The sequence below is a fragment of the Suillus fuscotomentosus genome, assembly GCF_016647785.1.
Source record: "Suillus fuscotomentosus strain FC203 chromosome Unknown F5891scaffold_140, whole genome shotgun sequence".
Lineage (NCBI taxonomy): Eukaryota > Fungi > Basidiomycota > Agaricomycetes > Boletales > Suillaceae > Suillus > Suillus fuscotomentosus.
Window position 1 is genome coordinate 77,221 of NW_024539652.1, and position 12,987 is coordinate 90,207.

Here is a 12,987-nt window from a genome sequence, read left to right on the forward strand (position 1 = left end):
GAAGTCCATCCACCCGGGCTAAGGATGATCAACCTCAAATGTGTAAGCACCTTCTGCTACCTTCTGTTCAAGTTCCTGTTTGATGCTGCACCTTTTTTCCCTTTTGACCAAGATTAGTGAGCGGAAATGTCTTACATTCCAACTTGCTGACGTCCCAACTTTTGGTGATCAACATTAGTAACTCACAGGCTTCATCATACCCAAGTCGGTCATACGAGTAACCCTGTTACTAATATTCATGATTTGGTGCGGTTTTCTCATTTGTTGATGGCTTTACTTGCAACTCTGAGTCCCGAAACCTGTCCACTGATAGGCGATCAATATTCAATCTTCTTTGGCATAAGGACAGGAGTGGCACAACTTGCAAGACAATGAAACCTGGCCTTTTAATGTACGAACGCTGTAAGCAAATCAAGCCACTGAGTACTGAACAGTTGTCTTCGGTAACAGCGCCTAAACCACTCATGACGTCATCATGTCCGTAGGCCGGATGAAGAGCAGTGCATTGCAAACAACATCAAGACTAGAATGCGCCACGACACGAGTGAGACACTGGATGGAACGAGTCTACCTTCGACCGACAAACCAATGGCCCCGTGCCCGGCGCCCACCCTGATAGCGAAGGTGGCATCGAATCTAAACAATTTTTTACTTCATTCAGCTAGGTTCACGGCAACAACACTAGTAGTATGTGCAGTGTACATAACCGCGTATTCAAGAATTACGACTATGTTTAACAAATCGCCGTAACAAATAATCTGCAACAGCCGAGCTCAGTTGAGTCTCCACCAATCATCGGGACCGCCCCAGGAAAACTTTACTCATCAACGTAAGCGCAGAAGCTCTGCAGGATTACACTCTGGCGAATGCTAGTCTTGGATAATTTAAGATCTGTGAGTTACGATGCTGACTACTACCCAAGTATTAGGTGAGTGAGTCAACAGTCCGACGAACAGCATCAGACGCACAGCCGACCGTACGTGGCCACTGGTCATGAATTTCGCTTCGTAAGGTTGAACCTTTTGAACTTTCGCATAGTAAGCACGAGTGAAGGCTTCTATTGTACTTAGCTATCACGTTAATGCCCGGTAGTCGGCAATGGAATTATGATTTTCTTAGCCGATCTGATAAGACAGTGACGCATACAAGTTGGTTGAAGGGGCGGGGCCCACATTTTGTTGTGGGCGCAAGTAGATTCTGGACCCTCGCATGATATATGCCGGAACTCGCATTTAATACGGTCCCTCTCGCCTAAACTTGAAGACTAAGCCCTGAAGAAATTTGAAATGTGAGTACTTAATAGTTCCTAAGATGGCCAAAGTCAATGTGCACCAGGGGGCATAGAACCTTCGAGTTCCTACTTGTCTACATGAACACCGGGGCTGCCCGCATTTTGCTATCGTACCAATACCCGAAGAGTGCCTTTAGCGAGGTGTTTACTGGACAACGAGTACCTGAAGTTCCGATCTCTATGCTTCGATATGACCACGGATCATTGGACCAGGTTTTGCGAGCAGTTGTATTCAATATTAACGATCGTGAACGCGTGAACCTTGTTTGACATCCAGGTCGCGAAGGTAAAAAAAAAGTGTAAACTTCACGGGGGATTTGGATTTGAATTCGACGGCATTCGCCAGCGTTCTGCCTTGCTAGACAAAAGGCATAATCGAACGTTCCAGCTTAGTTGGGCCTCTCCACACCGGCGAAGCTTTTACCAAGCTCCGATAATCATAAAACCCATGCGGTTGCCTTTAGATATGCTTTTTTCATTAAAGTTAACGTTAAGACCAACCGCGGAGCCTATATCATTTATGCGACTTGCCGTAGGTACTACGGCGTTTTGTGTTATTGCATCCGGGGGTGGACCCTTGCGAAAACGGAGGTCGGATTCAATTGACAAGCCACCTCAGCCTCAGAGTCAGTCTGAGTTGTTCAAAGGATAGTTGGAAGGATTTGAAAATACTCGAACATATTCCTGGTAGGATTCGTGGGTTTGATGAAGTTGGCACTGTTCCGTGTCTAAGAATATGGGCATAAGTACAGCATCTTATCTCAGCCAAGTTATGGGAATACCTTTACATACAGTCACCGTGGGAAATATCAATGAGGCAGAGTCTGGGTATATAGACGCCCTACTTAGTTCCTTACTACCTTCAAGATCTACAGCGAGCCACAGTTTTTTTAACTCTCCCTTTCATTATCGTTTTCTCTCTTTCTTCAACCATCCTGTCCGATAATGCTCTCCGTAGACGGTCCCAAGATTGTCCGTCAGATTCGCTGTATATTGACAGCAATGTCCTCCAAGGTCCATGCGAAACGGTAAGTGTTTCATCTTCTCATACGTGGGATGGTGCCCTCAGTAACGTCGAGCAACCACCTGTGCAATTTTTTGTTGTTGTCTAACCTTTCTCATTACAGGAGAAACGCCTTCTCTGATAACCCCCGCACATCATTCATTCATTCACCCGCACTCGACCTTCCATATCTACCAACGGAAATATGGCTCATGATTCTGCGCGAAGCCACAACCATGAACTCAGACCCCCTCGATATCTCCCTTGGTCTATCATTTTTGGAAACCACCTGCGAAGTCTCAGAATACCACGCCTCCATGAAGATCAAGCGGGACCTATCGCTTGTAAGCAAAATGTGGAATAAATACATGCAGGAGTACCTATACGAGTTTGTTTGGATCAGTCGAGCCAGCCAAGCAAAAGCGCTCGCACTCACCTTACTCACACAATTTATCGAGGGTAAGCCCTCCAGCGGCAACTACATTCGCCGATTACACATGGAAACGCCCGTCCTCATGCGGTGCGCTACGGATGATATCCGTACCATTCTTGATTACGCCCCCCATCTCGTCATCTATTCTGATCATCACTCTGTGCGATGCATGCGGTATTCAGAGTTTATTGATGTGCGCTGTTCCCCGGAACAGATGGTTTCTGTTCTTGCAAATTCGAATAGCAAGCTCCGCAAACTCTCTCTTACCAACTATAGTGATGACCCCTTCCCAAAACATGTGTCGCCGCTCCTCCGGCGCACTGCAGCTAACCTCGAATACCTGGAACTTTCATCATCCACTATACCCCTCGTTTCTGGTCACCTCTTCGCATCAAAATCCCCCATCGTTTCCCTTCCTGTACTTCAATCCCTCAAACTGACCCTCGATAACACAACCTTTGCGGTACTTGCGGCATGGGACATGCCAAATCTGCGAAATGTCTCTGTAGTCTCTTCAGATTTTGGCTACGCAGGACCCGGGTTCGCTTACTTCTTTGCCGCACATGGCAAAAAACTACACCAGTTGGAACTGGGACACTCTTCTTCGCTCGTCGTCGAACACTACCTCTCACTTCATCCTCGGCCTGTACAACATATTCCACTAGCAGAGTGGTGCCCCAATCTCAAAGAGTTCATCTGTTCAGCGGATGCAGAGTGGAGCTGGCAGAATCCAGATTGGATAGCTCCACACGTCCTCCTTCCTGGGCACAAAAGCCTGGAATTCATTGGCATCCGAGATATCGATAAGCGCCTCATGGATGACGCGTATGCTTTCCCTGCTGACAGGGAAGATGAGGCGCCATTTTTCCCATTGGTGGAGCAAATCTCGTCGCTACTCTTCAATGACGCCTTCCCGTCTTTACGGTACATCCGTGACTTGAGCCGGGGATCCCATTCGATGCGCGTCGGACAACGTCCCGAGACGCGAATCTTGAAATTCTGGGCCAAGATCCTTGCCCGTTGTGGTGAGCGGCAGGTCTGGCTCGAGGATTTCCGAGGCGTCAACATTACGTTACGGGATCTGAAACGGGCAGGACTTGACCGTATAGGAGGTGCTGACACTCTTGTCTAGTGTTTTTTTATTCCCTTTACTTCTGTGCTTTCTACATGCATACCCTCCTTATCTTCCGTTCTGCGTCACTATCTATCTGCGTCACTATCTATCTGCGTCACTGTCCGTCTATCACTGTATCAAAAACCCGTACATGCATTCTTCATTCACCCCATAACCACACATACTGCGAATACCATAGCACTAGTTTCTCGGTCCTCTTCATTTTTTTCTACCCATTCTACATCCCTCTTCGGGCTCCCAGCATCCGTGCGCGCATACCTCGTGGAGTTGGACGCCTTTTTGTCGGACAGTCTCTCATTTCCATTTCCATTTTCTTGGTCTAGGGTCTTCGATGACTGTAGTATTACCACCGCATCACATCACATCGTACATACTATCATACGCTCGTTTCGTCGTCATTCGTTCTTCACTCTCTTTCCTGGTGGGTTTTGGATGCATCTTTGTGGCCTATATCATGTAGAAGGATGGAAATGACAATTTTTTGGAGAATATTTTTGATCTAGCATGAACGCTGTGTATGCTTGATGACTTGAAAATCTGATCAGCCAGATCTAGGATCTGAGATCCGAAGATGACTAGATGACTAGATGACTCCACACCCCACAGCACTTGTCAACCATTTGTTCCCTTTGGCGCATCATCTCATCGTAATTACTAGCAACCTGACTAATTAAACAATGGTAAGCGCACTTGACTCATACCCATCATCCGCTCATCGCCTTCCAGGACGCCGACATCGAGCACCTAGTCCTCTCAGGCAAGCTCTTCGGCACAAACTCCCGCTCCTCCTCTCCCGAACGCAGCCCCTCCCCAACCCTCTCCTTCGCATCCGCATCCTCCGACTCCTCCCACCGCCACATCCACCCCCACAACCGCGATGCCACGGCACAACAAGAGTCCATCGGTATGGGGCCCGGGCGCACAGGCGTAAAAGGCGTCATCCGCGATCAACACGAAGCAGCTGCGCTCCAAGCTTCACGGCGCGCACGCGAAATGGAAGAAGTGCGGAGACGCATGGAGAGGGCTGATCTCGGTGGGAAAACGTTCTTAGAGGAGGAAGCGGAGAAAGACGCGCTGGATCCTGAGAAGCGGACGAATGTGCTTGGGATGCCCAAGACGGGGCGGTTTGGGCATCTCAGGGAGGTCGGCCGTGGGGGGTTCGTGAGCGCTGTGGAGAGGGAGGATAGAGGTGTTTGGGTTGTTGTGCATTTGTATGAGTCGGTGAGTTGGTTTTTGGGGGTGGTGGGTGGGTGGGTTTTTGATGGGGTTTTTTTTTGCTTTTTTAGTCGTTGGATCGGTGTTATGCGCTTGATGAGGTGTTGGCGAGGCTTGCGAGGATGTATCCTGAGACGAAGTTTGTGCGTGCGCGGGCGGCTGCGCTTGGGTTTGCGTCGACTGCGTTGTCGTCGTCGTCGACTCGGGTGCGGTCCAAGGTGAATGGGATGCCTGGGCGGTTTGTTGATGATGATGACGAGGATCCGTATGCTGATGGGGCTGATGAGAAGCCTTATTATGACGAGGAGGAGGAGGATGAGGGGGGACAGGAAGAGGACGTCGACACCGACATGCTACCAACATTACTGGTCTACCGCGACGGTGAGCTCGTGCATAATTGGGTACGCGTAGACTGGGAAGCAGGGCAGGCGGGTGTTGAGGATTTGCTTGCAAGGTAACTGATCTTATCTCTCATTCTCAGAACCTCATGCATTATCATGTTTGTAGACGGAACGTCATCTCATCATTCAGGTCGACTGGCAATTGCGGTCTGCCAGAAGATGACGTCGATGATCTGATATGGAGCGACGAAGACGAACGATGACCCCGCGAATCGGGGTTCTTGCTGTTCAAAAAATCATGCCTGTCTTTGTGTCTTCCGACTTTGGTGGACCCATTCTCTGGTATTGATATTGGGTGCATGTGGACATTGTAACCTGATACTTAGGATGTGTTCTTGGATTCCATGTACTCAATACTGTAGTCTATTCTAGCGATGTGCGGGCGCGGCTCGGGGACCCGGGCTTGGGCTTTGTAAAACCTCAGCTGAGGAGTGGCTGGACTTGTTCTTTCAAGGACGATATTGATTACAAGTATATTTGTAGCTGTACAGTACTTAGTCGTCATCAACTGAATGAATATCAGACTGTCCGAGTCATCCTCCGATTCCTTCGAAATCAGTGTATATCACCCCTTGTCATCTGCCGGTTCGACTTCTAACACCTCGGATTCTTCATCTTCAAGAGATGATGGACCGGGCGCCCGGAATAGAAGATAACATTTAGCGAATTGCGGCAGGGCCTCGACAACATCTCCTTTCAGCGAATTACGCTACTCGCTGATCGGGTTTCTTGAGACGAACGCCTGCCATAATGAGTTAGCCAGTGAAGCCGCCCACACTGGATATCGATCTTAACAGGAACAGCAATCAGCAAACGACCTCGAAGTGAGTGAAAGTCACTTACACCGTCATCGACACCCGCAACCTCGATAGTTTCGATAGAGTTCGTAAAACCAGCTCTTCACGGTTTTGATGAGATGTAGAACTTGATTCTGCGCAGTCAGGCCGCAAACCTTGTTTTGTGATTGTGGGCTGCGATAACACTAGATTTTGAGGCTAGTAGCCCATCGTAGCGTTATTTGAACAAGCAAGCACATGATTTCGATGGCCGGTACTTTTCGCCGAGAATTTGAAGTGGGTCCAATTTGAGGCTCGTCTGGAGGACTGTTGGGATGATAATCGAGCTCATTGAGATGTGGGTTTGATTCAGAACGAAGTAGCGTTGAGAATCCGCAGTATTTGAAGGACTGTTAAAGTGATAGTTTGGCTCGTCGAGAGTGGGCTGACTGTTGAAGTGATAATCGATCTGACATCGCGGCATCTATAATGAAAGCCGCGGCAAGAGCCGCCGGACCGGGCGCTATGTTGTGGTCAAGCTATGACTTATCGCGGCTAGACCATGCACATCTGAGGGAACATAATCTGAGACTGTAGAGGACATCGCGCAGGAGGACATCGTTATGGATGTGTAGCATCGCCTGCTGGTTGTTCTAAATTTGTTCTGATCCGAGCCTGTGCCATGTGCCAAGATCCGTGCGACTACGTAACTCGATTGGGGTTTATTGGATCTTTGGCCGGTGAGCGCGTGGGCCCAACGTTGCATCGACTTCCGTACATACAGATCGCAGTATCTTTGTCTGCGACCAGTGTGAGAATCCCTTATCAGCCAAGTGCTGCGTCCCAAGCAACCCAGCTGCCCACTGTTCTTTGCCCAGACTCCTTTCTCAGATCTCAATATTAATATCAAAATTCGAGCAACAAGTCATGTCTACAGCAGGCTACACGCCTCTCCCTCAGAACCCCCAAGGTATGAATCAGTCTCACGATCAAGAAAAGTTGTGTCCGCTCACAATGCTTTAACAACTAGACGACGACCGCGATGACATCGAACATTCAGTTCTCCTTGCAGACCAGGAAACACATGCTGGCGTCATGAAAGTCGAGGCCGCACAACGCGTATATGGGCGTTACTCTCGTTGGTGTCTCTTCATTGGGTGCGTGCAAACATCTTTCAAGTTGCGCCTCGTATACTAATTAATAAATCGATAGCCTTGGACTTGCGTCATATATATACTCCCTTGATGCATCCACAACTTATGCATACCTTACATTCGCTACTTCATATTTTGGCGAGCACGCCTTTCTCAGCTCGATCGCCGTCGCACAGTCACTTATTAGTAATTTCTCCTTCTCGTCACCCTTGACAGTGATTATTGACTGAATATTCACAGTCGCTGTCGGGAAACCTGTAATCGCTAAAGTCGCGGACGTCTCGTCACGAGGCACCGCTTACGTTAGTGTCTGTGAGTGCGCACTGCATCCTCAAGTCCTTGTCTGACCTTGCACTTTTAGTGATCTTTTACGTTCTCGGTATGTCGTTTGCATCTAACTCGCTGCACTATCATGATCTCCCACTACTAGGCTATACCGTAATAGCTTCTGCCCCTAATGTCGGTTTTATTGCTGGGGGGATTGTACTATATGCTGTGTGAGCGTCAATTCTTTTCTTCTTTTTCTATCTTACTCATTCTTCTAGTGGATATACGTGAGCATACGCCGATAACGCCACTATCCTGGGCATTGATTTACTCCGCTCAGTGGATTGCAACTACTCACACAGATTATCATTGCTGACATCACCACCCTTGCATGGCGTGGGCTTGTCGTCTCCCTCGTCTCTACACCATTCCTGATCAATGCATTTATTGGCTCAAACATATCCACCGCAGTCCTCAACACTATCGGTTGGAGATGGGGCTGTAAGTCTTGCCCATCATTTTACCTTGTCATCTTCTCATATTGTGATCCACAGATGCCATGTTTGCTGTCCTTGTCCCTGTTTCCCTTGCACCCCTCATTTTCACTCTTCTGTGGGCGGAACGCAAGGCCAAAAGGATCGCTCTTCTCGACTCCAACAAATCACGTAGTCGCGAGAACTCAACACAGCGAAGCCTCTCAGATAAATCTGTATCCGCCATGGCTGTCTTCCTTCGGTCCGCTGAACAGCTTGACCTAGTCGGACTTGTCCTTCTCGGAGCCGCAGTTTCACTAACCTTACTTCCATTGACAATTAGTCAGGCAGTGTCGGGATCCTGGAAGAATGGTTCGTGTTCAATATCTTATCTTCCCGGAGAGAGATTTACCAATGTGCACAAAATGTAGGTTCGATCATTGCAGTGCTTTTCATGGGACTTGTGTTTCTTGTCTTGTTCGCAGTCTGGGATCTACGTTACGCCAGTATGCCCGTGATCGCTCCCCGGTTTGTCAAGAATAGAAGTGTTGTATGTGCGGCATTCATAGGCTTTTTTGACTTCGTAAGTGTCAAGTGGCGTCGTCATTTATTGGTGAGATTGATCGTTCGATGTTATAGATGTCGTTCTTCCTTACGTACGCGTATCTGTTTTCGTTTGTCCTAGTGGTGAAACCTTGGTACCTTTCACCTTCTGCTTGTGAGAGTGTGTGTTAACCTAGTCTCTGAAGGTCACTCGTGAATGCGACGTACTTCATTCAGGTGCAATCCGTTGCACTGACATTATTTGGCATTCTCGCGGGTCTCAGCATGCGTTTCCTCCATCGTTACAAGGTACGTCACTGTCACTGATCCATTCAATACCGCAGTCCAGCTCAACCCTGCGCGGTAGTACGTACTCGTCGTCGGACTCGTAATCCGTCTAGCGTAAGCCTCTCAATCATTTCAACCAAAATTCCCGACCTACGTATTCTTGTCAGGGGTGTTGCAATGATGATCCACTCGCGTGGTGCCAACGCCTCAAATGCTGAACTCGTGTGGACCCAGATCCTTCAAGGTTTCGGCGGAGGTTTTGCCGCTGTCTCTTCCCAAGTAGGAGCACAAGCATCCGTACCTCACACAGACGTGGCGATCATCACGGCGATCGTGCTCCTAGTGACTGAAATCGGGGGCGCAGTTGGGAACGCATGCGGTATGTCCACTCTCATACATATCTAGAATCGTCGACTAGACGGAAACACAGCCGGCGCGATTTGGTCGAACACGATGCCAGGTAACCTAGAGAAGTATCTGCCATCGTTGACCAACGAGGAGCGTGCAGAGCTGTTTGGGAGCATAAGGTCAGCAGCTTCCTATCCGCTCGGCCACCCCATACGAGAGGGCGTCATCAACGGTGCGTTTGAAATAGCTGCCATGCACACATCAATGCAAATATTCACCGATCATGTTTCAGCGTACGACGACACGATGAAGATCATGGTAACCACAGCAACCATACTGAGCGTGATACCTATCTTGCTTGCCCTCGCGATGCCGAACTGGTACTTGGGGGACAAGCAGAACGCGATCGATGCTGCTGATCTCACCGGAAGGTCGGAGCTCGAAGACGACCTCGAGGATGAGGAAGAGCTGTAGTTTTATTCTTGATGGGCGAGACCTACTTTTTATCATGCGCAAGTGGTTGCCGCTGTGCGGCTCGCCTTGTGAGAGGAACACAACATTCTATTCGAGTTTGCTCCTGCTCACGTTTAACCATCCTTTCTGCTTCGATCGTGACATCGTAAAGAGTTGTAGTGTTAGAGAGAGAATGGTGTTTATGCTAGGAATGTTGTCTTTAAATAGAAATGCGAGTTTTGTGGGTTTCTGTGGATCATCTAGTACCAAGAGCTGCTTAAGTCTGTTTGAAGCATCATTATCAACAGAAACCGCAACTGTCGAGCTCGCACTACATCGTAAGCATTTGTAGTTTATAGCGTGGTAGATTCAGATTAACTTTTCAGGATACCAATCTACGCTTCATCCTCTAGTGGGAGCATTATTGTCCGGTATTCGTTACTTTTTATATTACTGACTAATTTAGTGTTCTACGTATCAGACAATTTATGTATCAGTCTTGGTCTCGTCAACTAGATGTCTAGTTCCAAGCGGTGAAAACGCACCGAGGTGTGCGAGGAATATGAAATCTACCAAGGGGGGATCTTGAATGAATAATCAACCGCATCGGATCCTCTTCCCTGCATTATCTGGCGTAGGCGACGTTTCACCTTCTTCTCGAGGCCTCTTCTGCCTGCGGAGGTCGAAGAGCCGACAAAGTTTGATATCACCAGCCTCTTTTTGCGCATAATCGAGATATTCTGCGGCTTTGCATGCATATCTTCCCGAAGGGAGTCATCGAGCACAATCAAGGGGTGCTCAGCCTCTGCCTTGAGATAACTGGCTTGGAGAGTATATGCAAAAAGCGCAAGATTATCGCAAACCTTGAAGCATCTATCTGAAAGGATGGATTTGCAGGTGTGGCGAAGTTTTGTGATGCCAGTGAAGAATGTCAGGCGTGTTGGCTGGCGAATCGCACCAGGGAACGCTAGCTGATGTTGTCTCAACTGTGCATCCACATCAAAGGAATCGTTCGAGTTCGCCGTGATGGTGTCCGTGTGATAAAAGAAGATCCACGCATATGCCCACCATACAGATTCGATGTCGTGCAGGAAGTTCATGCGGAATGGAGGGGGGGACGGGACGTCTGTATCACCATATGTTGGAGCGGGAGCTAGGGTTTGGAAAAGGTACTGCTGATGTTCTACTTCTATCGCCATGAAATGCATTGTTCCCTGCTGACGAGTTAGCAGCGAGAGGTATCATCTTCAGAAATTCTTACCGTTTGATCGTCATGAGAAGTGTTTGAATTTATCTCTTTCGCGTACTCGAAGTCACCCAGTTTGCCGATACCCCCGTTGTCACCGACGACCCATATCACGTTCCCGACGCTGAAATCGCGATGGATCCAACCTGCTTTATGCAAATAATACAGGCCTAAGGGTGGCATGAGCGATTGAGGTAAGGAGAATAAGAATAGTTGCTTTACCCTTCAGTCCGCCAGACAAGCAACTCAGGCTGTCGGCCAGAGAGATTAGATCCTTGACAGTGACTCCAACATCATGGAAAACGATGCGCGCGTGAACTCTCTGTGGGATTCGTGTTTCCTTTCGCCCAACAATGCCCAATTGTGCGGAAAGGAAGGCAGATAGTTTGCTACTGTCGGGTACGTCGCCCGTAGCAGATGAATGCAGCCTTTCGGGGAGGATGGGCATGAGATCGATAGGTTTCCACTTCCAGGTGCCATCATACTCGTCTCCGGCTACCGGGTTCACCGTCTCATCCGAGGCACCGTCGATTGTGACATCCTTCCAGAGCCGGACTCCAACGAAGTGTCTCTTGGCATCGGCGAAATCCTTCGCTTCCAGCTTCTTCTCGCAGGAGGCCAAGATTTTTTCTACGATCTCGCCCTCAGATTGGTGATCAATTTCTCTCCACGAATCTTTGATGGCAACCTTCTTCCCTTTAGTGTCCGTGGCTTCGTACACGCGAGTTCCACGCCCAACCATATAGTCCGCGCCGTAGGTGGCAAGTTCCCGTGTCGTGGTGAACACTTCGTCCCCTACTGTGAACTTGTATTGCATTTTCCCTCCTACATAGATCCGCTCGACAGTGGGATCCCATCCGAGCCCTTTCAAGGAGGTAGACGCAGACGCAAATCCAAGAGCATAAAAGAGAGAGATCACACCATCGATGTTCTAGATGTATTATACCAGTTAGTTCCCTGACATACAGCACGATAAGGAAGCGTACCTCGAAGCAGTTGATAGGCTCTGTGACTGCGAGGAATCCACGATTGCCGAGCCACAATCTCAACTGCGTGTCCTCGATTGTGATACCGAAGGCAAACCGACGACAGGGGTCCTCGCGCATGATGTTGTGAAGGCTCCAGATCATCTTGTGTTCGTTCTAGAGCAAAGTGTATAAATCGGCGCCGACGAGATCTGTGACAACAACTTACGTCTCGGACAGCTTTTGCATCCCGTTCCTTCTTGAATCCGAATGGTACAGCGATATCGAACCAATGCATCCTGGCTGCAGTTCGATTTTTCGCCCGCACAAGGTATCCATCCGGCAGGGAAGTATTATGGCGTTCTGAGAGGAGCATATTCGATAGGTAGGATACTCCACAATCCGGGACTTGTTCCAAGATTCCAGAGATGATTCCCTCAAGCTTGAACGTCATCTCTTCGGACATATTCGCAGGTCGAATGAAGTCCTTCCATTCCAGGCCGTCGTTGGTGAGAACCTCGCTCCGAATTAAGTGGTCGTGCTTCTCCTCCAGACGCTGCTGAGAAGGCACGGCACCAACACACTTCGCTAGGGAAACGAATGGGACCTGCAGATACCTTCTCAAATCAGTAAGAACAGCCTCGCGACCTAGCTCCAGATCCCCCGTGCGATAGTCATATTGTGAGGTGTGGGGAGGGACCAGTGCTGTATCTGGCGGCGGTACCTGTGACTTCTGTGATGGTGGTGTATGAAGGGTAGCCATCATAATTTGATCTGCGAAACAGTTTGGCTTTGGGGAGAAATGCTCGAGGTTGCACAAGAACAAGACTGAAACTGTTATTGCAGCACTTAAATACCTTCCCATTCGCAAATGTGGCTACGTACCTCATGGACCTAGAAAGTCAGGGATTTGGTCTGGGACCCATCGGTAAGCCCGGCAGAGTTCAACTGAGTTTAAACCATTGCTTCATGACAAAGCATGACTTTTGTTATATT

At 48.8% G+C, this 12,987-nt stretch overlaps 4 protein-coding genes across 4 annotated transcripts; 3 read left to right on the plus strand and 1 right to left on the minus strand.

The window, feature by feature from the left end:
• Nucleotides 1-2,293: 2,293 nt before the first annotated feature.
• F5891DRAFT_1198093 (uncharacterized protein) lies at nt 2,294-3,859 on the plus strand (the record flags this gene model as incomplete). Its single annotated transcript, XM_041368582.1, has 2 exons — nt 2,294-2,319; nt 2,419-3,859. 2 exons carry the CDS (start codon nt 2,294-2,296, stop codon nt 3,857-3,859), a joined length of 1,467 nt encoding a protein of 488 aa, XP_041217833.1.
• Nucleotides 3,860-4,326: 467 nt separating this feature from the next.
• Nucleotides 4,327-5,929, plus strand: F5891DRAFT_1117867 (thioredoxin-like protein). Its single transcript, XM_041363820.1, has 4 exons — nt 4,327-4,542; nt 4,589-5,083; nt 5,149-5,531; nt 5,585-5,929. The coding sequence occupies exons 1-4, from the start codon at nt 4,540-4,542 to the stop codon at nt 5,679-5,681; spliced, it is 978 nt and encodes a 325-aa protein (XP_041217834.1). The 5' UTR covers nt 4,327-4,539; the 3' UTR covers nt 5,682-5,929.
• A 1,069-nt stretch (nt 5,930-6,998) lies between these two features.
• Nucleotides 6,999-10,038, plus strand: F5891DRAFT_1117871 (major facilitator superfamily domain-containing protein). Its single transcript, XM_041363821.1, has 16 exons — nt 6,999-7,224; nt 7,285-7,411; nt 7,467-7,594; nt 7,649-7,720; nt 7,770-7,787; nt 7,839-7,905; nt 7,954-7,962; nt 8,016-8,176; nt 8,230-8,520; nt 8,580-8,731; nt 8,788-8,846; nt 8,898-9,000; nt 9,059-9,093; nt 9,147-9,358; nt 9,410-9,559; nt 9,620-10,038. The coding sequence occupies exons 1-16, from the start codon at nt 7,182-7,184 to the stop codon at nt 9,799-9,801; spliced, it is 1,809 nt and encodes a 602-aa protein (XP_041217835.1). The 5' UTR covers nt 6,999-7,181; the 3' UTR covers nt 9,802-10,038.
• A 311-nt stretch (nt 10,039-10,349) lies between these two features.
• On the minus strand, nt 10,350-12,754 carry F5891DRAFT_1154236 (uncharacterized protein; the record flags this gene model as incomplete). Its single annotated transcript, XM_041365197.1, has 5 exons — nt 10,350-10,994; nt 11,042-11,196; nt 11,249-11,957; nt 12,013-12,168; nt 12,221-12,754. 5 exons carry the CDS (start codon nt 12,752-12,754, stop codon nt 10,350-10,352), a joined length of 2,199 nt encoding a protein of 732 aa, XP_041217836.1.
• Nucleotides 12,755-12,987: the final 233 nt, after the last annotated feature.

Excerpts from the sequence above, each read along its gene's own strand:
- F5891DRAFT_1117867 (XM_041363820.1), top strand. Across the intron at positions 5,084-5,148 it reads TTGTGCATTTGTATGAGTCG|TCGTTGGATCGGTGTTATGC; the intron begins GTGAGTTGGTTT and ends TTGCTTTTTTAG. Across the intron at positions 5,532-5,584 it reads GTTGAGGATTTGCTTGCAAG|ACGGAACGTCATCTCATCAT; the intron begins GTAACTGATCTT and ends TCATGTTTGTAG.
- F5891DRAFT_1117871 (XM_041363821.1), top strand. The coding sequence starts at position 7,182 with ATGTCTACAGCAGGCTACACGCCTCTCCCTCAGAACCCCCAAG. Across the intron at positions 7,412-7,466 it reads CGTTGGTGTCTCTTCATTGG|CCTTGGACTTGCGTCATATA; the intron begins GTGCGTGCAAAC and ends ATAAATCGATAG. Across the intron at positions 8,847-8,897 it reads GTCCTAGTGGTGAAACCTTG|GTCACTCGTGAATGCGACGT; the intron begins GTACCTTTCACC and ends TAGTCTCTGAAG.